Source organism: Podarcis tiliguerta, assembly GCF_965153285.1.
Source record: "Podarcis tiliguerta genome assembly, chromosome: 11".
Taxonomy (NCBI): domain Eukaryota; kingdom Metazoa; phylum Chordata; class Lepidosauria; order Squamata; family Lacertidae; genus Podarcis; species Podarcis tiliguerta.
In genome coordinates this window covers 37962579-37987573 of record NC_139544.1, presented here as the reverse complement: position 1 = coordinate 37987573, position 24995 = coordinate 37962579, and the positions used below count along the sequence as shown (strand labels likewise).

General features: G+C 43.8%; 1 protein-coding gene across 9 annotated transcripts in view; it reads right to left on the bottom strand.

Annotated features, from left to right (window-relative positions):
- ADAMTS6 (ADAM metallopeptidase with thrombospondin type 1 motif 6) overlaps positions 1-17679 on the bottom strand; it is a 123840-nt gene extending 106161 nt beyond the window's left edge. For 4 of the 9 annotated variants that reach the window (XM_083403720.1, XM_083403722.1, XM_083403721.1 and 1 more), the window contains exons 1-3: positions 17094-17679; positions 4530-4877; positions 3172-3539 (exon numbers count right to left, since the gene is read on the bottom strand). In XM_083403720.1, the coding sequence (XP_083259846.1) occupies positions 3172-3539; positions 4530-4626 (465 nt within the window). In that variant the 5' untranslated portion in view covers positions 4627-4877; positions 17094-17679. Of the gene's footprint in view, positions 1-3171; positions 3540-4529; positions 4878-14279; positions 14372-14857; positions 14963-17093 lie in introns of those variants that run through there. The other 5 variants (XR_014503048.1, XM_083403710.1, XM_083403718.1 and 2 more) reach the window with 4 other exon arrangements.
- Between the last annotated feature and the right edge of the window lie 7316 nt (positions 17680-24995).

Genomic DNA, 24995 nt, shown 5'->3' with positions numbered 1-24995 from the left:
TTTGGCCACCACTGTCCTAAAGGGATGCTACCAGAGCTGGTCCCTCCTGTCAGTAAAGAGCCTCTTTCTGGGGCGTCACCCCAGCTTAAGTCAGTTTCTGAGCTGGCTCCTCCAGCACCAATAATAATAATAATAATTTATTATTTCTACCCTACCCATCTGGCTGGGTTTACCTAGCCACTCTGGAAGTCTTTCAACAGAACATTAAAAACAGAATAAAACTTCAAAACTTCCCTAAACAGGGCTGCCTTCAGGTGTCTTCTAAAAGTTGGATAGTTGTTTATTTCCTTTACATCTGATGGGAGGGAGTTCCACAGGGCAGGTGCCACTACCGAGAAGGCCCTCTTCCTGAATAATAATTATTTATTAATAATAATAATTTATTAGGCTCCAATTCAGTGGTAAAGATCATGTATTCCTGGGGGAAAGTGGTGGGACAAGCAGAAGTCTGGATGGGCCCTCAGTTCTTCAAAAGAAACAGTGTACCATTTCGCTTGCCTAGTACAGTCATACCTCAGGTTACAGACACTTCAGGTTGGGTTTTTTTGGGTTGCAGACCGCCAAAACCCGGAAGTACCGGAATGGGTTACTTCCAGGTTTCAGCGGTCGCGCATGCACAGAAGTGCTAAATCGCAACCTGCACATTTGAAGAAGCCCCGAATCACAACCTGCACATGCGCAGGCACGACACTGCAGGTTGCGGACGTGCATCCCACACAGATCACGTTCGCAACCCGAGCGTCCACTGTATATGCCTGATGTGTGAGCTCTCTGGAACTGGCAGTCTTTAGAATTGGGCTTACAAGATCATACTTTTTTTGCTTTCTCCTCTTCCCTTCCAAACCTAACTATAACAGATTATCCAGGTCCTGGTCTTTCCATAGTTCTGTAAGGATGGTAAATAACAGTCCGTTAATCCTGTTGTGAGGAGTTACTACCTGCTTGTGAGTAGTGATAGAGAAAGCTAAAGAAAGCTGTGTCCCTGCTGACTGACCTTGCAGGCAAACAAGGACCAATTCAACAGACACATGCCCATTTCCAACATCGAGGAATTCCAATCACTAATCCTATTTCTAGAAAGTTTATGAGACCTTGTGACACCTAAGTGCAACTGATACCCAGTTATGGCTGGTGTCTCTATGTAGAATAGAGAAACAATCTCCACATATCATAGATGCTACACTTTAAGATTTACTACAGTAGTGAATAGTGTGTTTGTTTCCAAACATGGCGTGCTCTTTCATAATTTTGTAACAGACTACTCTACAGTTATTTTTAGGCTTGAATTATAGTACAACTGTACATGTCTTTTTCCATATAAGACTTACTGCTAAAACAACCCAGAATCCAATCAACAGCTGGACAGCTTACAAAAGTACTGTGTAGGCTTGGACTGTACACCTTTTGCTATGATTTATCACAATTGATACTGCAATAGTTCTGCTTCCTCCATATTCTTCACATTTGTCAACCAAAAGGATTTTCTCCAACTGGTTAATTAGATGGGCTAACATCAGAAAATTGTACTTTTAAGTACTTAGTGTTTTCTTAAGAGAAGTTTAACCTATCCAGCCCACTAAAAGATATACTTTTATTCCTGTTAAACTAATTTCACATTATAATCATGACATAATCAAAAAGCCACTACAGTACCTGCACTGGACAGTTGTCTAAATTAGATGTCAATGCAGATTTCTAAAACTGATTACAATTCCTGTCCACTAATTAGAAGTTATTTTTTGAATGGTATTTTCAACTATAGGTTTTTGTTTGTTTTATTTGCACCATTGTATGCTTTTTGCTCATGCAATGCAGGCATTTCATAGGAACATAGGATGCTTGCCATACACTGAGTCAGTCCATCTAGTTCACTATTTTCTGCGCTGATTGGTAGTAGCTTTCCAGGATTACAAACAGGAGTCTCTCCCAGTTCTACCAGGAGATGCTGAGTTTAGAACCCGGGGCCTCCTGTATACAAAACATATACTCTACCACTTAGATATGGCTTTCCCTGGAGTTTGTGGGATTATTGCATTTTCAGAGTATTGAAGCAGCAGCCATCATGTTGTTCTTCCCCAGAATTCCCTTGCCATCTCTTCTGGGGTTTTCTCCAATGTTCCAGAGCAGATGAGGGGGCATGGGGAGCACTTGGGGAGAGGAGAGAGGGGAAGTTCTGTTGTGCAAGGGGAACACCTTGTGCAAATGAAACAGCTATGTTGGATACCACTCTGCTTGCCTATTCCCTGTGACACCAGCAAACAATGAAGTGGTGTTACTGAGAAGCGTGGTTTAACTGAAATGCCTCAAAACTATGTGCCTATTTCAGCTTTGCTCTGGGCAATGAGTGCAATGCCAATGCACATAAATCAGAAGACGCAGAGGTGGTTTAAAGCAGGCTTCCTCAACCTTGGCCCTCCAGATGTTTTTGGCCTACAACTCCCATGATCCCTAGCTAGCAGGACCAGTGGTCAGGGATGATGGGAATTGTAGTCTCAAAACATCTGGAGGGCCAAGGCTGAGGAAGGCTGGTTTAAGCCAATCCTCCTTTCATAGCAGCAGTCATGGATGATACTGAACCTTTGCATTATCTGCAACATAACTGCAAGCCTAATTAGTTCCCACAGCCATTGCCATATCTAATGCAAGCCTATCTCTAAGCCTCCATTTGGCCATTAATTAACAAAAGGGCTTTCTTCAGCGAGCATCTTCCTCCAGAACTGGATTAAATTTCCTAGGAGAAGTTTCCAGCTTTCACCACAGTGAACCCCTCAGTCATCTGGTGTGAGTTCTGATTAGCTATTGACTCTCTGTGACTGTCTTGCAACTATGCAACAAGAAGACTATATTGGAAGGCCTGCTCACAGCTACTACCTGTGTCCTTTGTCATTTAATGACGCACCCAGCCCTGTCCTAATGGGATCACCCTTTGTGTTAGAGCTAACAGCCATCAGGAGCCTCTTCCCTATAGACAGCCCTCAAGCCCCCGTTCAAACATATGCCCATTATATGGCCATAATCCAAATAATAGTAGTAGTAATGATATAATAATAATAATAATAATAATAATAATAATAATAATAATAATAGAGATATTATAGCGTGAACGGGGAGATGCTGTAAATTTAAAGACTCAAGAATACCAACATGCTAGAATACATAACGTGAACTTACCAGACCGTTGCAGTTGCTTAACGCTACTTTAGTTGTACCATGCTGGCCATGTAAATATCCCGTGTAATGACAGTTGTCTAAAAAGTCATGTTTCCACTGAGGCCCGTCTTTCCCCCAGTATTCTACTGTGAAGTGTTTGGAGACCAAATCTGTGTTGAGAGTCAGGTTTAAATGAAAGTGCTTGCCATAGGCAGAAAGTTTAAAAAATAATTTAGATACTGCCAGTTCTTGGTCATAATGTTCAGTACTCCTCTTCTTTCTCCTGGAGGGCTTAGTATTTTTCACAGTAAAGCTGAGGAAGGCTCCATTATGATCAACCCTTATTGGGATTGTTAGTTGGTAGTGTTCAAGGTAAGACAGGAATTCCTCTTTGAAACCGCATGGTAAATCAGTCCAAGAAATGGCCATAAAAGAGAAGAAAATATAACAGGACACAAGAAGAAGTAGTACATTTTGCTATATCCAAGCACCATCAAAATTCATGTTCATGTGAACATATTAATACACAAAATGACTTTACTAAAAAAATTACCCACTTTCTAACAGAAAAAAAATATTAATCCGTTCTTAAAATATACATTCCACTCATCCACATTATGTTAGCTAAATGTCTGGCCTATTTCATGATTTGCCTATTTCATGATGTGCCATTTGAAAAATATAAGTAAATATCTACCTATCTATTAGAAATAATGATTAGTATGGAAAGAATCATGTTGTAAATGTCAAAGGGTACAGTTCAATACCAGTGAGCTCCACTAATTTTAAAAGAGCACAAGCTGGGTTAGTGCCCTGATTCAACAATCAGATAAGGATGCACAAGCTTCAGTCCATGCACAGCTCCCACTGCCAGAAAGGATTCCTATTTTAACTTGCATTGAAGAAGTAGGCCTATACCAGCTGCTATTTCAATTTTAATTAATGGGAGAACAAAGTGGTACTGAAGATATATATTGCAGTGCACACAGGGCCCTAGATTTCAGCATGTAGATTTCACATTTTTAATGAACAGGCAAAAAGCAAGAACTTCAATTTATTTATTTATTTGTTCTAAATAAATTACTTCAGGTACTTCAACAATATTTTAATTTGGTAATTTCTTTATTATGAAGTAATACATTAAAATACTGACTTTTCAATTTGCTAATGGAGTCTAATGTGTTAACAGCTATACACAATGCTTAAATAATAAAATAAAAAACGTATACTCCAATTTTACTCCCACAGAGAATAACTAATTTTTTTACACCATAAATCCTTTGTGGTCTCTCACAATGAATATTAATATAAATGTTAAAGAAAACTAATTAACTGAAATAAGTGACAAAAGACGGTAGCTTAAAAAGTTGGAACCCTACCTTGAGAACTATACGAAAGCCTGTTGTCACCGTGAAATTCTGACAAAACCATAATTAAGCACAAAATCCAGGTCAACATCTTCCACAAAATTTCCATAATTTAGAAGAAGTGGGCTACCTATGTGCTACAGCTTTAACTCCACTCCAGCATTGCACCATAACCAAGATTTATTATATTTCTTCAGGATTAGCTATTTGTGGTTCCACTTCTTGATAGGCGTTTTGGAATAATATACTTTTTTCTATGTCTGCAGACATTTTCAGTCCAAAAGTAATTAAAAAATAAGTCCTTCACATGTCAATGAGGAGTTAAAGTGAATAGCAAACAACTGTTGTCCATTTCTTTACCTGGAAAGCATAGATAACATTGAAAATTAGTTTCAGTCAATATTAATTTTTTTAAAAATTGATTAGACAGACAGAATTTTCAACATGCTCAGACATCCAAATGCATCAGTCTTCTTTAGTTTTCATTTTGTATGGGTTGTCCAAGGTGAGAGCCCATGAGGGAAGATAGCCAATGACAAGAAAAGGATCTCTTTTTACCCTGTGGAGCTAAAGACCTCGGAGGTTCACCAGGCTATGTTCTAGAGCCATTGAGGAGGTTAGTGAAGGTTCAGTCAGCAAAGCAGAACCTAACAACCACTATGCCAACCCTTCCCAAACTCCTCAAAGGCCAAGGGATACATCCTGATAAGTCCCTGCTCTTCAGGAAGATTGGGCATAGCTCCAGTCAGGAGATGCCAGCCACTGGCCAACAGCTCCCCTATCTAGCCATGTCCAAAATTGCTGGGTGCCTGGTGCTTGGGCAGAAGGATTCTTTTCCTTCCCATGGCAAGCAAGGCCAAGGCTGAATGACCCACTCTTGGAAGAAAGTTTCTGAGCATCAAGACTGTCACAGTAAATGTCATGCTCCTTCTAGAGCTTAGTCCTTCCAGGAGATGGAACTTAGGTCAGGGCCTCCTCAGAAGACAGCGAGGCCTAAATCAAGGAGGCTGAGCAACTTCTGAGCGACCATGCGCAGCACACACCTGAGTATGAGGAGAAGGAAGGAGAGCAATGCTGAGAACAGTAAATACATATAGTAGTACATCCACTACTGTATCATCATTTTAATATCAATGGCCACACTAATTCCACCCTTTCCTGTCAGCATAGTGCTCTGCAAAGCATCCCTGCACCATATTCAAGTTTAGTAAGCTGAACTCCATACCTACTACATTGATTTCGGCTGTGAAGAAGAGAGCATGATGTGTCAATAGTCAAAAGAAAAATCCGGGACAAGCAAAATACCATATCTTCCGGCAAAATAATATATAATCTCTGATCTCATTATTACTGTTTTACAAGACTGTATCCTGCATACTTTATTCATGCAAAATTCTCATTGACCATTGGTTGCAGAAAAATGAGTTCGGCATTTCAAATTATACAGTTCATAAAAACCCATGAAACCACAAATGTTATAAAAAAAAATACCGCACATGAAAGTTGTTGCATCTGCAGTGACAAGTACACATTTTAAAGTTTTTAGGAAATGGCCACATTATAAATGGTTGGCCCTTACACAGCATAAAAATTGTGATTTTGTTTTGTTTCTCTCAAAATGCTGGTCTCCAAATATTTTGTGCTAATACTTAACAGCTGCCTGAGACTTGAGAATGCGCATCTACTTGTAGTCAAAACAAAACAATGAAAATGTTAAAACAATGTAAGTAAAATTATACTAAAAATCCTTTCTTAACAAAAAGGTCATGCGTTGCAGTCAACAATGTCAGAAATGAAGATGGAGGGACATATGAAAATGGGCTGGGGTAAACAACGTTTCTGTGCACAGAGCACATTTAGAAGTGCCAGCTGCTTCCCTGCCTTCTTAGCAGCACTAGGAGAATGAGGCGCTGTCTCCTCTGATATAAACTTGTCTGTTCCCCTCCAATCAGCCAGGAAAACTATACCTGAGCTATGTTTGGTGGGGTGATATGAAAGAAAACCTTTTTCATGGCTGTACCCAGGTTGTGAAATGCTCCTTGATGCCTTTCTATTAGCTCCTTAAGACCTTCCATCACCTCACTGATTCTGGCAGGCATTTTTCTAATTAACTCTTGGAGTTTTGATCTGCTGTCCTGTCTGTGTTTAATTCTCTTTTACTGCTTTATGAAGCAGAACTACAGAAGTTCAGATACTGCTCAGAGGGAAGTTAACTAAAGATGAGTGGCAATTTGCATCTGGCGTTCTCTGCCTCTGAATGATAGGTTCAGAGACAATTTATGGAACTGACTGGAATGCCAGGTGCAAAGCCACGAACTCTAGCAGAGGTACAGCACCCCCACTCGACTATGAAGCCTTTCTAAGTTCTAAACTGGCTCTATTGCTTCCCTGGGGCAGGTATAGCTGACCCTCACTAGATTCCTGTTTCCTGTACCTAAGTTAATGACCAAAGATCATTCGCAGTTCATTAGTTTGGCTTGTTCTACCATCCTACCACTGGTAAGTGCTCCCAGATCCTGGCCATTTAGCCATATATATTTTCCCCAAGAGCAACAATATTATTGGTTGAACTTTTGGATGTTGCTGCTATTTCGGGTCGCTGCCAAGAAAAGATGCACTTTCCTATGGGTCATTCACTTCGTTCATCAGGCCATGGGTCTTACAGCAAATGTTTACAGTCAGAATTTCTAGCTTGGCTTCTGTCCATCTCTACTTGCATCAGCAAGTCTCACATCTGGCCCTTCTAATTTGTTGCCCAGGGATATAGACTTGAGCAAGGAAATCCTTATTGCTCTACTCCTTTAGTTTTGTCTCCCCTCCCTACAATTCTGCATGCCGTTCCGGAGTGACGGATGAGGTCACAATGATTTACAATACCAAATCAAACAAGTGCCATTGACCTTCCCTTTGTCAAAGCTATCCAGCTGGTCCCCTACCTGTAGCTCTGTGTTGTTCCCACCAGAATACAATGCCTGGCTTGTGGTACTACAAGAAGGGCAGACCACAACAAGATTCTCCAGCCTCTCAAGATTCCCACCACTTACAGCCCTTAACATTCTTCTTCCTGTAATGTGAGCTTGAATGAAGGATTTGGCACAGATATTGGTTAATTTATTTCGATTTCTGTACCAAAGGTGCACTCTTCCATTGTCTCCTGAGACAGATAGATGCCAACCATTTTGATTTTTAATTTAGCCATATATATTTATATGCTCAGTGAAAATAAGTTCCCCTTTCCGTTAGAATTACCTGACAGACAAGCACATTTCACAACCTAGATCAATATGTTTGCGTGTTTCTTATTCCCTGCACACGTTTTCCGTAGTCTCTCCACGAGAGCTACAACTCACTGCCCATTTTTCTCACCAAGAGTCACTAATGTAAGCCCACCTTCCTCAACATTTTACAAGTACCAAAGCTCATTAAAAGTTCAGATTATTTTTTGTTTGTCATAAGGGCTAGTGAGTCACATTATTTTATTTTGTTTGTTGCCTAAAATTTTAAAGCATCCTTGCTGTCAGTCATAAATGCAGCTGTGTTACCCTTCAGTAACACAAGCTTTCCTTCAGCTCATCAACAAGACTAAACAAATGAAGAACACAGAGCCAAAAGGGCCACGTGTGGGTTGAGAATCACCCTCTATCAACACAGGAAGTACGTGGCAGAAACAGTGATTAAAATGCAATTATGTGTGATAATTAAAGACCATGGCATAATGTTCATTCTCAAGAGAATAGGAATTATAGACCATTACATCATGCATGCATACAAGAGAGTTGACTCAGGATTTTATAAGCAGTCTTAACCCTTGGCATTTCCCAACAATACTACACAGAATGATGAGAAGTATCAAAGTTGTGGGCCCTAGGGTGTTATAACATGGGTGCTCCAAATTCCAGGAAAAATATATTGATTCTGCTCTTATTCCTTCTCTGGCCCATCCCTATGCTCTGAGCCTCTGCTGCCCAGTTTTTCTTGTGAGGCCCCAGCATGACACAGCTAGTTGCCATCTTCCTCACATCAACATTTTAAAGGTACCATTTCTGCATAAATATTTCATTTAAAAGATGTTGGCCTGAGTCAGAGGGTGGCACTGGTGACATGCTTGAGGACTGCTGCCTTGTTACCAGGCATCTTTGCACATGCAGTGTGTTTTAAATAGTGCTGCACCAAACAGTTGTGAGGCTTCATTTTTAGAACAAAAACATTTATGTCTGCCTAAGCATATACTGTACTGGATCTTAATTTATTTTTCTGCTCAGTGATTCCATGTCTGCTGCTTCATTGTATTTTAATGAACTTTTTATGCTGCCTTGATACCCATTTGAAAAGCAGTGCATGCCATTTAAAGTATTTTTTTATTTTAAAAAATTGTTGTGTGCTGTGTAAAGTGAACAAAGGTGTCTTTGGGTACCAATTCCCATTCACATTCTGTCCCAATACATCAACTACACATGATTAGTAGTGCAAGTGAGTGTAGTTCAACAGCATTTGCAAGACATAGCCCTCTTCCTGTGACACACCCTTTCACAAAGGGTAAGGCAAATCGCAAAGGGTAAGGGTAAGGAAAAAGGGAACAGGTTTCAAATATGTGTGTTATAGTAAATGTCAAAAACCTGGTTGCAATCACTACTTAGGTATGAAGGTTAAAAGAATTTTGTGAAATCTCAAAAAGAAAAACATCCTTCTCCCAACAAACATCAACAAGGGCAACCAAGGCAGTTTCAGTGCTGTGACTAGGCCTGAAGCTAGAATGAAATTGATTCAGATAATCAGTTTCCTCCAAGCATGCCTTAAGGTGGACTGCTGTCACCTTCTCAAGCACCTTGCCCCAAAAGAGGATATTTGCCACTGGGCAATAGTTGTTTCACATTATGGGTCCGGAAAAGTTCTCAAGTCCTTCAAGACAGAGGGTATCTTTCTATTCTCAAATGAAGCAATAATCATTCAATGGTCCCACCCAGTCAATCTCCTTTGGCTAGCTCTAAGAAGCCAAGATGGGCAAGGCTCAAGAGGGCAGCTCGTAGCTGCACTTTTCAAAGCAATCTATGTGTGTTCTCAGGCCAAAGCAGCTGAAACTCATCCAATACAGATGAAACAGTGTTCCAGACACCTCCACTGGACTTGCTATAATTGTGGCATATGGTTTTTCGAGTTCTGATATATAGGGCATATTAGTAGTCAGATTCTAGGACTGAGGTGGCGGAACATCCAGCCCACTAGGCCTCTGAATTTGGTCATGAGGCCATGGGCAAACTATACCCACCTGTCAGTTACTTAACATCATGTGATGTTAGCGGAAAGGATCTGTTACCACCAATCTAAGGACTAAGTTCTTAGATCGGAAGTAAGAGCTTTCTTATAAGAAGGAATGTGTGCAGAGGAGGACAACCAAGATGATCAAGGGTAAGTCTTACAAGGAGCGCTTGAAGGAGCTGGGAATGTTTAGCCTGGAAAAGAGGAGACTGAGAGGAGATATGATAGCCATCCTCAAATATCTTAAGGGCTGTCACATGGAAAAGGGAACATGCTTGTTTTCTCCAGCTTTGGAGGGTAGGAGTCGAACCAATGGCTTCAAGTAACAAGAAAGGAGATTCCAGCTAAACACACGAAAAAACTTTCTAACAGTAAGAGCTGTTCGACAGTGGGACAGACTCCCACAAAAGGTGGTGGACTTTTCTTCCTTGAAGGTTTTTAAGCAGAGGTTGGATGGCCATCTGTCATGGATGCTTTAGCTGAGATTCCTGCATTGCAAGGGGTTGGGTCCCATCCAACTCTAAGATTCTATAACCAAGTCCAACACTAAACAACACAGCACTAAGACTGGAACACTAATAATCTTAATATCAAAGAGTACAGAATAAAAGGCACTCTAGAAATCTTCATGCACTCAAGGCTTCCCCAAGACAAAGTCCACTTCAGATCAATGAGAAAACCCACCCCCATCCCTGAATCTCAACAGGCCTTAAGTTGTGACTTTCTCTGGGTTGAGGCCAAGGTTTCTGGAGCTCAAGGTATACAGCAAACATAGCATCAAATGGCTCTGCAAAATGCATAATCATGTGAATACATTAAAGCTGCACCATATACCACAGTACGCACATGTTCTTAGTCTATATAAAATAAGACTTGTCCACCTGTGAAGCATGGAAACACTGGTGAGTCCAGTATTTTGCAAGCAGGTGGCCTAATTTTGGCTGAGACAATCTTGCAGGTGTTGGGATTAGTTGGGTTTATCAGCATTTTCATTCATATATTTTAATACCAGAAGGGACTATTACATTACTATGCAGTCTGGCTCTCTTCACAAAAGGGCTACAGAATTCTACCCAGTCATTATTACATCAGCAGACCTAATTTACTTTTTACTGAGCAAGTGTTTGTGCATGCACAGTATGTTTATGTGTGGGTACAAATGTGTGTATAAAATGTGTGTATGGCTAACCAACTTTACTGTTAAATATATGCGCCTTATTCCTTGAATCGCCACCCCTTCACACTCTGAAGTCTTTAACTCTGAAGTTTCTCTTTAAATATGTTATTAAACTAAACTAAGCCATATAAAGCATTTCAGAAAGGTTTGCTTAATATCAAATAGTTCTTTTCTGATTCTATTATAAGTGAAGATACCCATCACAACCGATGTATTCCAAAGTAGTGAATTTCAAGTATATAACAGAGTAAGTGGAATGTGAATTGAGCCCAAACCCTATTAAAGCATCTCACATGAATACAAATAAAACACTGCACAAAACGTATTCCACTTGGCATTCTGTAGATCCTTTCATGAGATTTACAACCAAATTCTATCCCTCCAGAGCATTTGACACAAAAGAGTTGGAAACTCAGTCCACCTGCCTCTAAAAGGAAAACCATCTCACTGCAACACGGGCTAAACAGAAGCTAGGAGTTGTTCGTCCAGCACATCTCCTGCCTCACCTGCAGACGTAAAGGAGAAGTAGAAATGTGTGTCATCAGCATATTGCTGACAATGTCCTCCAAAACTCTGGATGACCCCACTCAGCCATTTCATGTACTGTAGATGTTAAATAGTATAGGGGAGAAAATTGAGCCCCGAGGAACTCCGCATTGAGGGCTCCATGGGGCTGAAAAACACTCCTCAAGCATCTTGGAGTGACCATCCGAGTAGAACCAAAACCACCTCAAAGCAGTGCCACCCACTCCCAACCCAGACAGCTGCTCCAGAAGGAGGCCATGGTTGATGGTATTGAAAGCTGTTGGGAAGTCGAGGAGAATTAACAAGGACATGTTTCCCCCGTCTCTCTCATGACAAAGGTCATCATGCAGGGCTACCAAATCAGTTTCTGTGTCTAAACCGTTTTTCTACTTAAGGGGGGGGGGGGGAGAGCAGCAAGTGTTCATCTGGATTAATTTTTAACACATATGTAAATCCAATCGTCATGTGCCTAATGGAAAAAGCCTCTCTGGAATAGTAAAGTCTAGGTGAAGAAAAGCAGCAATAAATAGTGCACAGGGGAACTCTGTGGAGGTGCAGGTGATTGGTTTAGCAGCCTTTCCTGACTAGCACAAACCTGCCTTTCTTCTCCTTCAATATGCTACAATTAAAATGCTATAAATATATTAGCAGTGGCGAGGACATGATATAGTTACACTGACATTCACCTCAGTTTCCTTCTGCAGCGGATAACTATTTTAGAAAGCTTGCAATGATAGAGGCCATGCAAAGGGATCTCTGGTGCTCCTCACCCTTCTCCTTTCTGCACAGGGAAACTTTGCAGGGCTGGCAGCCACTGAACCAATGCTTCATTTCCAGAGAAGTGCCAGAACCAAGCCAGTCCAAGAGACATGCCATCAGAGGGATCCCACCAGCAGACCAGCCTGCTCCAACTGGACTTACTGTAGCCAAATTAACCAGGTAGTCTACCAGGCTTCCCAGCCTCAGGGCTATCTACCAAGAAAAATGTTGTGGGTAGGATAGGGACTCAAGGTCTCAGACCTACCCAAGCCCTACTTCCTCAGGTAGTCTGGCTTGCCCCCATGGCTTGTTCTTGTACTTGGACAGGGGCCCCTAATCTCAGACACCTCTGGCCATACCACCCAAGGCTAGGAAACTAAACCAAGCTGGATTACCTTGATGGGAGACCACCAGGGAAGCTCAAGTGCTGCAAGGAAGACCTACAATTTTTCACACAGCTGGCCAGGAGGTGGGATAGAGAAGAGAAATTGCTAGGGTCCAAACAGCTTCTAATCCTGCTAGGAATTTAAAAAGTCCAGATGGCTCCTAGCCTCGCTGGGACAAAAAAGCACTGAACAGGCTTCCAAGTCCTGCTGGCTATGGGGTAAAAACTGATGCTGAGCTCGCTTTTTCCCTTCTCCCTCCCCATCACTGTGTGCCATCATCATGTATTTTAGAGTATAAGCCTTTTTGACTAAGAACTGGGTCAAAAATAGCTCTCACTCAGTTAAGCTGTCTCTCCTGGAAATAGCTGGAGACAGAACCAGATTTCATATTTTCAGCAAAGGGTAAAGAATTGCTTCATTTTGCCCCAACACCCAAGGATATGCCCTGCACCCACTGAGCCTAATCCAATTATGTCGGTACGTCTACGCTTTCCAGTTAACTCAGCTGGTTAGAGTGTGGTGCTGATAACACCAAGGTCCTGTGTTCAATCCCCTTAAGGGTCACTTGCATATTCCTGCATTGCAGGGGGTTGGACTAGATGATCCTCGGTGTTCCTTCCAACTCTACAATTCTATGACTCCTCCTATACTCCATCTCAAGAACTGCAGACTTATCTGTTTATTTTGCTCAATAGCTTTCCTGATGAAGGACAACATGAAAGCTTGCTCATGACTTTGTGACATTTACAGTGGTCCTATGAAGCTGTCTCACGCTGGTCCATCTGCCTTAGTGTTGTAGGTACTGACCAACAGAAGCTCGCCAAGATTCAGGCATAAGCCTTTCCCAACTGCACCTAGAGAATTCAGGAAGCCCTCTACCAACTGGTAAAGGTAAACGTAAAGAGACCCCTGGATCATTAGGTCCAGTCGTGGCCGACTCTGGGGTTGCGGCGCTCATCTCGCTTTATTGGCTGAGGGAGCTGGCGTACAGCTTCCGGGTCATGTGGCCAGCATGACTAAGCCGCTTCTGGTGAACCAGAGTAGCGCCTGGAAATGCCATTTACCTTCCCGCCAGAGCAGTACCTATTTATCTACTTGCTTGAAGCTACTTCAACCCGATGTATGACTGTATTTTAATACTTTGTTGGAGGCCGCCCAGGGTGGCTGGGGGGACCCAGCCAGATGGGCGGGGTATAAATAACAAATCATCATCATCATCATCACTGTGACGTGCTTTCGAACTGCTAGGTTGGCAGGAGCAGGGACCCAGCAACGGGAGCTCACCCCATCGGAGGGGGGGGGGGAATCGAACCGACGATCTTCTGATCAGCAAGCCCTAGACTCTGTGGTTTAACCCACAGCGCCACCCGCATCCTTGCCAACTGAGCTCTACCCATATTTAGGGGAATAAAGGTCCTAATAAAGGCATTATTTATTAAATATTAATATTTATTATTAAAGGTACCACTGTTTTGCCTTTCTACTTCTTAATGGTTAATCCTTAACTTGGGGGGGGGGGGTAAGAGAAAACAGCCTGCAGCTGCTCCATGGTGAGAGAAAGACCTTTTTGATCATTATTTCACATATTTCAAGGTACTTGAGGACAGATTTCTGAACCCTGGCCGACCCTGCCAACCCCTGCAACCTCACTCAAGTCACCTCTTGGTGCAAACAGGTAGCAGCAGCAAGAGCCTGTGCTCGCAGGCTCCTTCCTACCGCCTGCAAACGGCCTCCCTTCCTTCTCCCGCCGGAGCCTTGGCAACGGTACAGCGCCTGCAGCTCAGCCACCACCACCGGCCCTGGGCCTGCCTCCAAAGGCGGCAGCAGCAGCAGCAGAGAAACTGAACCCATCGGCTTTCCGCCGCCGCCGCCGGCACCAACAGCAGCCGCCGCTCTTTTCAATGAGCCTCATTCTCCAGCCGCATCATCTATCTCCCTGGGCAATGTTTGCTCAGACATTACTCGGCTCTGGCGGTAGCACCTGTGGCCCACTAATGGCCTGGCGTTAAGCCGCAAAAAACTCCTGCAAATACATCCGCTCCCCAGGAGAGAGGACGCCGGGGGAGGGGGGTGGAGAGAGGGAGGGGGAGAGAGAGCGCCTGTCCAGATCAGGCGTTGTTGTTAATTGTAGTTCATCGTCAACCTTTATTACGGTCCAGAGACCCAACAAATCGTTACAAAGCAATACACAATTCATACAGCCTACCTCCAGGTTAAACAAGCATTTTGTTCAGAACCTCCAGGTTAAACAAGCATTTTGTTCATTTGTATACCGCCCTCCACCCGAAGATCACGGGGCGGCTCACAACATAAAAATGCAAAACGAAAACAGAGCAAAAGTGAAGGTCGCCGCCTCGCCTTGCAAACAAAACCCAGAAGTGTTGCCTGCCAGCCTTGCTTGCTCATCCAAGGGATAAAGAGACCCGTTCCCTCTACTTCTGGGCAATGTCTGCTGCAGCTCCCTCAGAGCGGCCTTCAGACACACAGGGGCATCTGGCAGCTAAGCATCGGGGCAAGAGGCGCATATATTGCTTGGCGGGAGCTCCCGGTTGCATATTGACAGAGCGCGCGAGGGAGAAAGATGCAGCCGCGGCGCCCATCCCCCACCGCCCGGGCTCCTGGCTGCTCTCATGCAAGTCACAGAGCCTCTCCTGGCAAGGAGTGAGCAGAGGGGGGGGGGTGGAAAGGGAGAGAGAGACGTCTTGAATGGGCAGGACTCCCGAGAAGCGGCCAGTGATCCCTGGGACGACGAGGGGTTGCTAAGGCAAAGCGGCGACGACAGGCAAGGAGGGGAAGTGGGTGTCCTATCAATCACAGGTATTGGCTTCTTTACGTCGCTTCTCCCACACCAGGTTTTTACAGAGCGGCTGTTGCATAGACACAAAGCACCACACACACAAAAAAGCCTGATTTGAAGGGCGCACTAGATTTTTAAAAAAGAAACAAACGAAGGTTTTTGGAGTTTAGGGCTCCTTTTCACGGCCTTTAAATAATTAGCTAAGCAACGGAGCCAACACCAAAGGGAAAAGAGGTGTGGGTGTGTGCAGCCTGGCGTATGATTTACTCGGAAGCAAGTTCCATTGAGTTTAATGGCGCTTACTCCCAAGTAAGCACACGCAGGATTGCATCTCAAATAAGCAGCAAGACAGGAATAAAAGCGCTGCTGCTGCTTCCTCTCACTTGCAATGCAACTCGCCAGATCAGCTGCCACCTGGGTGGTGAAGGATGGGGGTGGGGAGGAGGGCAAAAGTCAAGTTATCTGTAAAACTTTGTGCCGCCCTCCTCCTCCTCTTCTCCCCCTCCTTAACTTTCTAAAGGATCGGCTGTCATTTTTTACTGCTGAAAGTCCAGACTACTTAAAAACAATCTTTTAAACCAGACCCCCCCCCCCGCACACATTCATGCCTTCTGAGTACAAAAGAACATTTTACATCTACCCCCTCGGAGAGAACTCTAAAGAACAAAAGCCCTCTTCCCCCGCCTCGCCTCTCCCCACCCCCCACCCCAGGGAAGAGTCTGTAGCTGTTCTGGTGGAGCTGATCCTAAAGTTAACATTCAGCAGCCCATTTCCAGACAGCAGCGCTAAATCTATTTGGATAAAACGCGTGTGACCCAGACACTTGGCATGAGGCCCAAATGCGTTGCAAAGGCAGTCCAAATAAAAACAAGAGTCTGAGATTGACTCTCGCGCTCTCTTTTTCTCTCCTCTTGTACAACAATGAAAGAAATTAGCAAAGACAAGAGAGTGGACACACATTAGCCGGGAGCACGGTCCCAGTTAGTCCCCCACCCACCCTCCGGCCACACACCTTTGCCTCCCCTTCCCCAAAAAACCCTTTGAAAAGACACACACACACACACAGCGATTCAATCGTCTCGGCAAGCGTTGCGAGTCTAGCAACTCCCTCCGCGTCTAGGGCTAAATCAAAGCTACACTCTCCCATCTCTCCCATTAGCCTCTTAAGAGCTTAATGTCTCTCTCCTTCAGGCGAGCATCCGGGCTCCAGCTATTACATCAATGCGACCCTTTGAGTCGCATGCACACACGAAAATATGCACTTGTCTCCCCCATTTATACAGGCACTGACGTGACACAACCAAATGATGGGCTTTAGAATAGCAGAAGCAAAGTCAATGAGTTTAAAGGAACCGACAAACAAAAAGGGCTCGCATTATTTTGCCAACCATTGTTTTTCTTGCTTCCGAAACAGAAAAGTTTTCACTGCTCAAGAGCACACTTAAACCAAGCTTCTTTGCCTCAGAAGATCCTCGCGCGCACCCCCATTCTCCCCCCTCCGCGTCCACTTTTTTAATCCCCAGAGCTCAAAGGTTCCTCTGAAATTATTCAAAATCCACTTCGCCTAGTGCATTATAAGCCACCCCAGCTCCACATCTGAACGCACCATTATGCGGGAGACAAAAATAAAAATAAATAAATCATAAGGCAAAGAGTCCGGTGAATTCTTTCCTTACCGTTTTCATCTTCAATTTCTCTGCTATAAAGTGAGTTTCAAACAATAGGAAATAGCACTGGAGGGTTCCCGTATTCCTTCTCTCTGATTTCCCCTCTTGGCAAGCCAACGCCAGAATTATATTCTGGAGCAGAATGAAATCCTCTATAGACTTTTTTTTTTCTAAAAAGGGGAAGCTGAGAGAACGGACTGACTAGGCAAGAGAAGGGATGCCATCAATTCATCCAGCCTTATCTAAGCACCCTGCATATTTTTGTCTTTTACAACCAAAAAGTGGGGGCGGGGGGGGAGGAAGAGAGAGAAGGGAAAGGGGTAGAAAGGAAGTGGGGAGAGGAGGGGGGGAAAAGACTGAATTTGGGATGGGGGTTTTTCTTCTTGGCCACCCCTTCCAATGCAGAGCTATTATGTGAATACCATCAGGAGGAGAGAGGGAAGGAAAGGGGGAGAGAGGGAGCAGGAAAGACTGGAGAGAAAGTTTTGTTGAAGTAGCTCGAGATCTCTTCTCACTACCGGCCTTCAGCCAAGTTTGGAGCTGCAGCAGCAGCGGACTATTTTGGCCTGAGAGGTTGTGCACACTGACGTCAGTCTGCAAATGTGCCTCCGGCGCCCCTGGCGCTGCTGCGCATGTCGGGCCCATCACGTGGAGGGGGAGGGGGACGCGGAGGTACAATCAGGGTAACAGGCGAGGGGGCGAAAGGAAAGCCGCAGGGGGCTCGAGGCAATGTAAACTTCCTCGCCCCCCCCCCGCCCCGCTCGCACTCCTCAAAGCGCTTCATAACGAATGGGGGGGGGGGGAGTCTCGCGTCTCTCCCGCGCGCCTCGTGCTTCTCCTTCAGAGCTGTTTTAAAGCAGCTCTGCTGAGATGGAGGAAAAGGAGACTTGGCTCCGGATGGGCTCGTGTCACTGGGAAAAACCTCCGCAACCCGGGGAACGTTAAAGGATCTCCGGAGGGAGCGGGGAAGGGAAGGAGCAAAGCAAAGGGCAAGCGGGCGACCCCAGCCTGGGGTTTATTCCCGCAGGCCCGACTTGGGTGCAAACTTGGATGGGCTTGACAGTGTGCGTGGAAAAAATGGCACGGTGGTAATTTTAAGACTAACAACGTAGTAGCATGGTCGTTCCACACGTTACGTAGCAGCAAACCCGGGTTGACAACTGAATGTGTGAACGGCTCCGATGCATTGAAAAGCAAGGGGTGAAATGTGATTTCTGGTTGTTGTTTGCTACGTCTCGTTTACACAAGGGAGTTAAAACGACCCCTTTTAGGCGTTCAAAGCACACAAGAGAGCCATAAAGGCTAGCCCCACCACAAATTACCGAGCCCCCACCCTCCGTTCACTAATCAGGGTCTGTGCGCTAGTTATGTAGCCCCTGTATGACGCACTTGTATCCAGACACGTGTTTGTTTTATTCACACAATACATTTAAATGTACACCTAAAAAGTAATGTGTGAAGCAGTCCTCAGTGATCCTTAGTTTTGCAAATTGTACATTTTGGCAACTTTATCCCCGTGATCCCACGATGCTGGGTTGCACGATAAGATCTTTTATCGGAAGATCTGAGCACGGCATTGACTGCTGCTTCTCCCGCCCCCTTTTCTGCGCACTGAACTGACCCTGTGCTCTAGGAGAGCCTCCCCCCCCCCGCCCGAAGTACATTATTTCCAGATGGGGATAAGAAACTGGCTGGCTTTTGAATTGGTAGCCGGTATGGTTGTTACAGCTTGATTTTGTCCCACGACTCCCACCCCCCTTCTCAAAAGTTCACTGGCTGGAGAATATCAGTGACTGCAGCAGCAGAGACCACTTTGGGGTTGCTGCGTGTATGAATTTACGCAGTATCGGCAATAGGACATAGTAGTTTAAAAAAAAACCTGTATCGATAATTCATGCGTTCAGCCTTCATCCTTTCAAGCGTCTCACAAACAAGACACTTTCGCTTTCATTTATGGTGACCCAAAACCTATGGGCGGGGGGAGCGGGGAGAGAATAGTCCAACTCCAGAAACAGAAAGCCAGGAACACACACACACTTGCAATAGGGGGTCGAAAATACAAGTATGCATTTAAGGCAGGCAGAACCAATGTTGCAACCCCCCCCCCCCCCATAGAGAAGCCTTTGCGACACTGGAAAATGGGGATTTTGGAGGCAGAATTGGCGTCTCGAAACCTTACCCCACTTAGAAAACTGCCAAGTCCGTTTCCTATGGGTCAAAAAACGGAGTGGGAAGAAGCCACCTGCCTAAAGCTCGGCCACTCTAAGGTTTCAAGCTTCTCTGTGAACATTATACTCCATTGCCTATCATCATCAATTTCATTTTCATCCTACACCGGAGGTTCGTAGGTGTGACCGTTCTGGTCAGCCCATGAACCCTTGGCTTGGAGTAACGCAGGGTTCAGAATGGAATGGTCCAAAGGGAGCGGTTCCGAAAAGGACCAGATCATCACGCAGAGGCGAGTCCCCATCGTGACCTCAGGTTGGAATTGGTCCCATCCTGCCCGCTGAAATGGAGAAACGGGGCTTGCCATTGGGGAGAAGAAACATATTGGGTTTGGGCAGGTCAGATTCTTAACAGAAACGCACCCACCGCCACGTAGTCCTGCATTTGGACTCGACGAGATCAGAAATTGGAAGTCGTATCGCATCCGTCGATATTTTATGTGCTTGTGTACCCAGTGACTTCAGAAGCCTCTGTAACACCCGACGAGAGCAAGGAGTGAAACTGTACTGTGCAGATGTGTCAATTTAAAAGTAGCATGGATCCAGCTGCAGAAGTATTTCGTTACACAGGCTGTTTTCCCGGCTGAAATTGCTCAAAGGGCGCCATCCTGCGGCCGGCGGCGGTCCAAAGGAAAAGGGAGCGAATGCAAGATATTCAATATGCATTCTGTCTGCCCCTAGAATGTGGCCGATCTCTCTGAGGGCCCCTTAGATGGAAATGTGCAAATGTTCTGCCTGAGTTCATTGTGGGTCACGAATCATTCGCTGCTATTTTGCTTTATACAGCTCCGTGAAGGGTTAATGTTAATCACCCATTGTCTAAACTAATATGGGGACAAAAAAAGATATGGCAGTTGCACCCTTAGAACCAGGAATTGAATGCACTTTTGTAAAATATTTTGAATAGGCATTGTTGGACAAGTTATGAAAGTTCCGAAAGTCCTCATTAAAATATGTTGTATGGTTTCAGTTGCTATTTGTCTTATTGTTTTGGTATTGTGCAAGCAAATGCAAGGTGCAAGGTGAAGGTCTAATCTACACCACCTAAATGTAAGAAAGGTGAACAGTGCTGGATTTACATATTAAGCTAAACAGTGCTGGATTTACATATTAAGCTAAACAAGCTGTAGCTTAGGGCCCCATTCTCTTGGGGGCCCAAAAAAATTTTAAAGGGGAAAAACAACTGGATGTACATTTCCAAAATATAAAATAAAAAACAAATAAAAGAAATCCTACGTACAGCAACAGTGTTTTGTGTTGTGTAGGCTCCTATTTGTTATGTGCAAATGGCTTTAGATACCTGTTAGGTCCATAAATTACCATATAGCACATACACAACACAAAAAACAGCAGCAATTTGTTGACAAAGGACAGCTGGACATATAAAGGGCCCCATTACCTTCAGTAGCTTAGGGCCTCATCAAACCTAAATCTGGCCCTGAAGGTGAAATATAAAATGTTCTAAAAAAAAATAAAAAATCCAGCTGTTGAATTCTGGGTCTGTATTGTCCTGCTAGGTAGTGGGAGCAAGGAGACAACTTTACTTGGAAATAAATCATTTCAGTCAAGATTACCAAGTGTACATAGGATCTTACCTTTAGAAAGTTAAATGTCTAAACTCTTAACATTGTGGGCATTGAAATATAAACTGGATTCAGCTGCTGCTGTTCCTGCTATAGCCATTAAGCAATTAAATATGTCAATAGACACGTTACTGAAGTGAAAGGGCAGAGATCAAATTCAACAGTTTCTTTTCACAACATTATGAAAAGTTCATGTTGTGGTTCCAATTGACTTGCACAGTATCTGCTAGCAGCTCAGTATTTTAATATAAAAGAGCTGAAAGACATCATGAAATACTGCTTTTCAAGGTGCCAGATGACTGGTTGGGGTGCAGAAGGGAGACTTTCTAGGTAGCTGGGCTAAGCTCTGTACTTTATTTTACATTTGTTAGAAGTATTCTAGAAGGACTACAAACACTTTTTTTCCTGACAAAAATATTTTTTTCTTCTCATGAAATAATCTTCCTTCTTTCTGTAAGATACATGCTTCACTTTGTGCCAGAAATGATGCTAGCCATAACTATGGTTGCGTTGTTTTAAGGTTGTATTGAAGATCTCATTGGTACTTTTGACAAAGCTTGTGGAGAGAGAAGGTATGATTAGATTTGTAGAAAGTACTAGAATTGGACAGATGAAAGTAGTTCTTCACACAGCACATAGTTAAATGACGGAATTCATTCCCACAAGAGGCAGTGGACAACTTAAGCAGTTGCCTAGTGATTAAACTAGCTCTGCCCATTATACAAATCTCCGGTGAGAAAACACTTAGAATATTGGATACAGTTCTGGTCCTCTCACCCCCCCACCCCCAATGATATTGCAGATCTGGAAAAGGTTCAGAAAAGGCAACCAACATGATGAAAGGGTTGGGGCAACTCTGTTTTGTGGAAAGGTTATATTTGGGGCCTCTTAGTTCAGAGAAAAGACAAGGAGAGCCATGATGTAAGCAATTTTATTGATAGTTTTCAACATAGAAAACAATGAAAACCAAACTAATCTAAATAATAAAAAACAGAGAGAAAAGATAGGAAAAGGGAGAAAATATGGCCCCTTTTGGACAGAAATGTCTGCTTTACTCTATGCTCTGATAACTTCCAGAAAACAACTTGAAGACCACTCAGAAACTTCAGTTGGCCCAAAATGCAGCAGCCAGACTACTGGCTGGGATTTCTTTGACATCACATACCACCCCAGTTTTAAAACAGTTGCTTTGGTTGCCAGTTTGTTTTCGGGCCCAATTCAAAGTGCTCACATCAGTGTATAAAGCAATCATTTCCACCTGATTATTTTTAATGATCCAGCAGTGCAGCAGATAAGCAAACCTTATTAAGAAGACTTGCCAAAGTTGAGTTTTTTTCCAGCATGGTCAGATGTGTGACTACATTTTGTCTTGACACAACAATTCACACTTGAATGCTCTTCAACTCCCCATGAGTAGGTTTAGTATAGCTGTAAGGGTTATATTTATCAAGAGTTGCTCAAAACATCCAGAGGCATGAAATCTGGCATAAATGCATAGTCTTTCAAGCTGGTCAAAATAGAATATAGGGCCAACTCTGATTTCACCTTATTTGGGCGATGGCTGGATTTCAAATAATTTGTCATGGAAATTGCCAAAAGTGGAAGTGAGAAATACAGTGAGCAATCGTAGTGTAACTCTGTCCAGTCATCTACTTGAGCAATGGTGTTTCTGCATTCTTGAGACAATCAGATTCCTTTTCCAGAATGTCCAAATGATTAACATTGGGTTGTAACAGAATATTGGTTGACATTTCAGGAACTTCAAAGAGATGTAGCTAATAACTGCATCCTCTGTCTGTGATTTGGTAATGGCTGGCCTATTGTGGGGACAAATCAATCAGAGCTGGACCTGAGTGCTGCACAGCCAAAACATAAGGTGGCCACTTCTACACTGCTCCCCTCCCAAAGGATGTGTAGCACAGATGACTATGACCATGTGACCTGTGTGCCTCCATAGTCTGTTGTCAAGGTGCTAACCATTGATTAGCAACTTCAAGGCCCCTTTCTGTGGATCTTTATCTTTAAACTGGGCAGTTCTGACAGCCTTCTGGAAAATAGGACACATAGCCACTCCTAATGAAATATCATTCCATGGAATGGTTTTTTGGTTGTTGTGGTGCTGCTGCTGTGGTCATTGTTATCCACCAATGTAATTGTGTAAACATCTCTTTGAAAACATCTAGAATAAATTGTACTTTGTTAGTGGATTTAGTAAGATCTGTGACTATTGTAAGGTCATACAAAGTTCTGTTTGTTTGTTTTTTGTCTCTGGAGTCTAGGTTCTCTGCAACACTCCATTCTGGTGACATTCCACCCCCCCTCGCTCTTTTGTCGCCCCCCCCCCTCTAATTCTCGTATAGAAACTGTTCTGACTTTTTCCTAACCTCTTAGCTAATCAGAAGGCGGTTTCTGCATGTGCTGTAGAGGGAAGTGAGGGGCAGATGGGACTTGTCAACCTGGGAAGGTGGCCCATTTAGTAGAATGAAAACTCTGATCCTAAACCTCTGCTGCCTTGTGGGCTATCTTTGGGAGAAGAAAAGGCTAAGGAGTAAACCCTACACAAATTGGGAGTGGAGTCCCTAAGACAGTTGAATGTGGCCTTGTGTTAGATGTGGCCTCCTTCCGGCAACTCCTGCAGCCAAGCTGGTGCCAAATGTATTGCTGTGCTTTCCTTTGGACCACATCAGTGAGGCCGAGAGGGGAGGTCTTGTCGTCTGGGTAGCCCAGGACCTCCATACACACTGCCCAGGCTTGCGTCCCGGGGAGGTCACTTCAGTGCTACAGTCTGCACATTCCATTGTCTATTGAGACAGATGAATGTAAACAATCCCAGGACTCTCTCTGCCCCACCTTCCATCTTTGGTTTTATTTCCTCAGCTGACATTACCCACCCACCTAGCAAAAACAGCCTCCAAAGGAAAGCAAACAGTTTATAGTTTAAAGATATCCAACACAAAATGGCTGAACAGTTTCATTTCTTCACACAATAATTTGAAACATTTTTACACTGACTTCAATTTAAAAGTTTCAGGGTGGTTTACAACAGCTAATAAAAACACAATAAAAACTGAACGTCAATACTAATAAAAATCACAGTAGAGGGGAAAATATATCAGCAATTTAAAGCTTGTAGAAATAAAAAAGGAGTTTGCTTGGTGTGTAAAAGACACAAATGGAGTCACCTTGAGGAGTCCACAAATGAGGCACCATAACTGGAATGGCTCTCCCCTCTCCCTGCCTCACTTCAGATGGTCAAGCTACTCAGAGGAGGGTCTAAGCACCAACACTTAAAATTATGTTTGGGAACAGACCAGAAGCCAAATGAGCTCTTTAGGCTCTGGCAATATTTCTTTCCCAGCTCCCAGTCCCTGTTAGTCACCTAGTGGGTATTATTATTATTATTATTATTATAACTAAGTGCAGTATCCAGGTAGTGTTCAAAGGCAGCCACATATACAACACATTGCAGCAGTCTAGCCTGGAGGTTATCAAAGTAGGGATAACTGTAGCTAGACTCTTTCCAACGGGAGGTGCAGTTGGCACACCAGCCTTAGGTAATGAAAAGCATTCTGAGGGCATTTGAGCACTTCCAGACTATGAACCTGATATTTTAACCCATCCAGAACATCTCTTAGGACCTATCAATAGTACCCTGGCCTTGTCAGTACTATCCTGTCCATTAGAGCCATGGAGAGCCAGTGTGGTGTAGTGGTTAAGAGCAGTGGACTTGTAATCTGGTGAACTGGGTTTGATTCCCCGCTCCTCCACATGCAGCTGCTGGGTGACCTTGGGCCAGTCACACTTCTTTGAAGTCTCTCAGCCCCACTCACCTCACAGAGTGTTTGTTGTGGGGGAGGAAGGGAAAGGAGAATGTTAGCCGCTTTGAGACTCCTTCGGGTAGTGATAAAGCGGGACATCAAATCCAAACTCTTCTTCTTCTTCTTCTTCTTCTTATTGCCTTCAGGCATACGCTAGTTGTATTTTCCAAAAACTGCTGAAGACATTTGATTCCAAGTGAATCAGGGGTGGGCAGAAATTAGGCCCATGCCTTGTTTGTTTGCATTGTTTTAAAACCCATACCCCATGGTTGTTATTATTGTTTT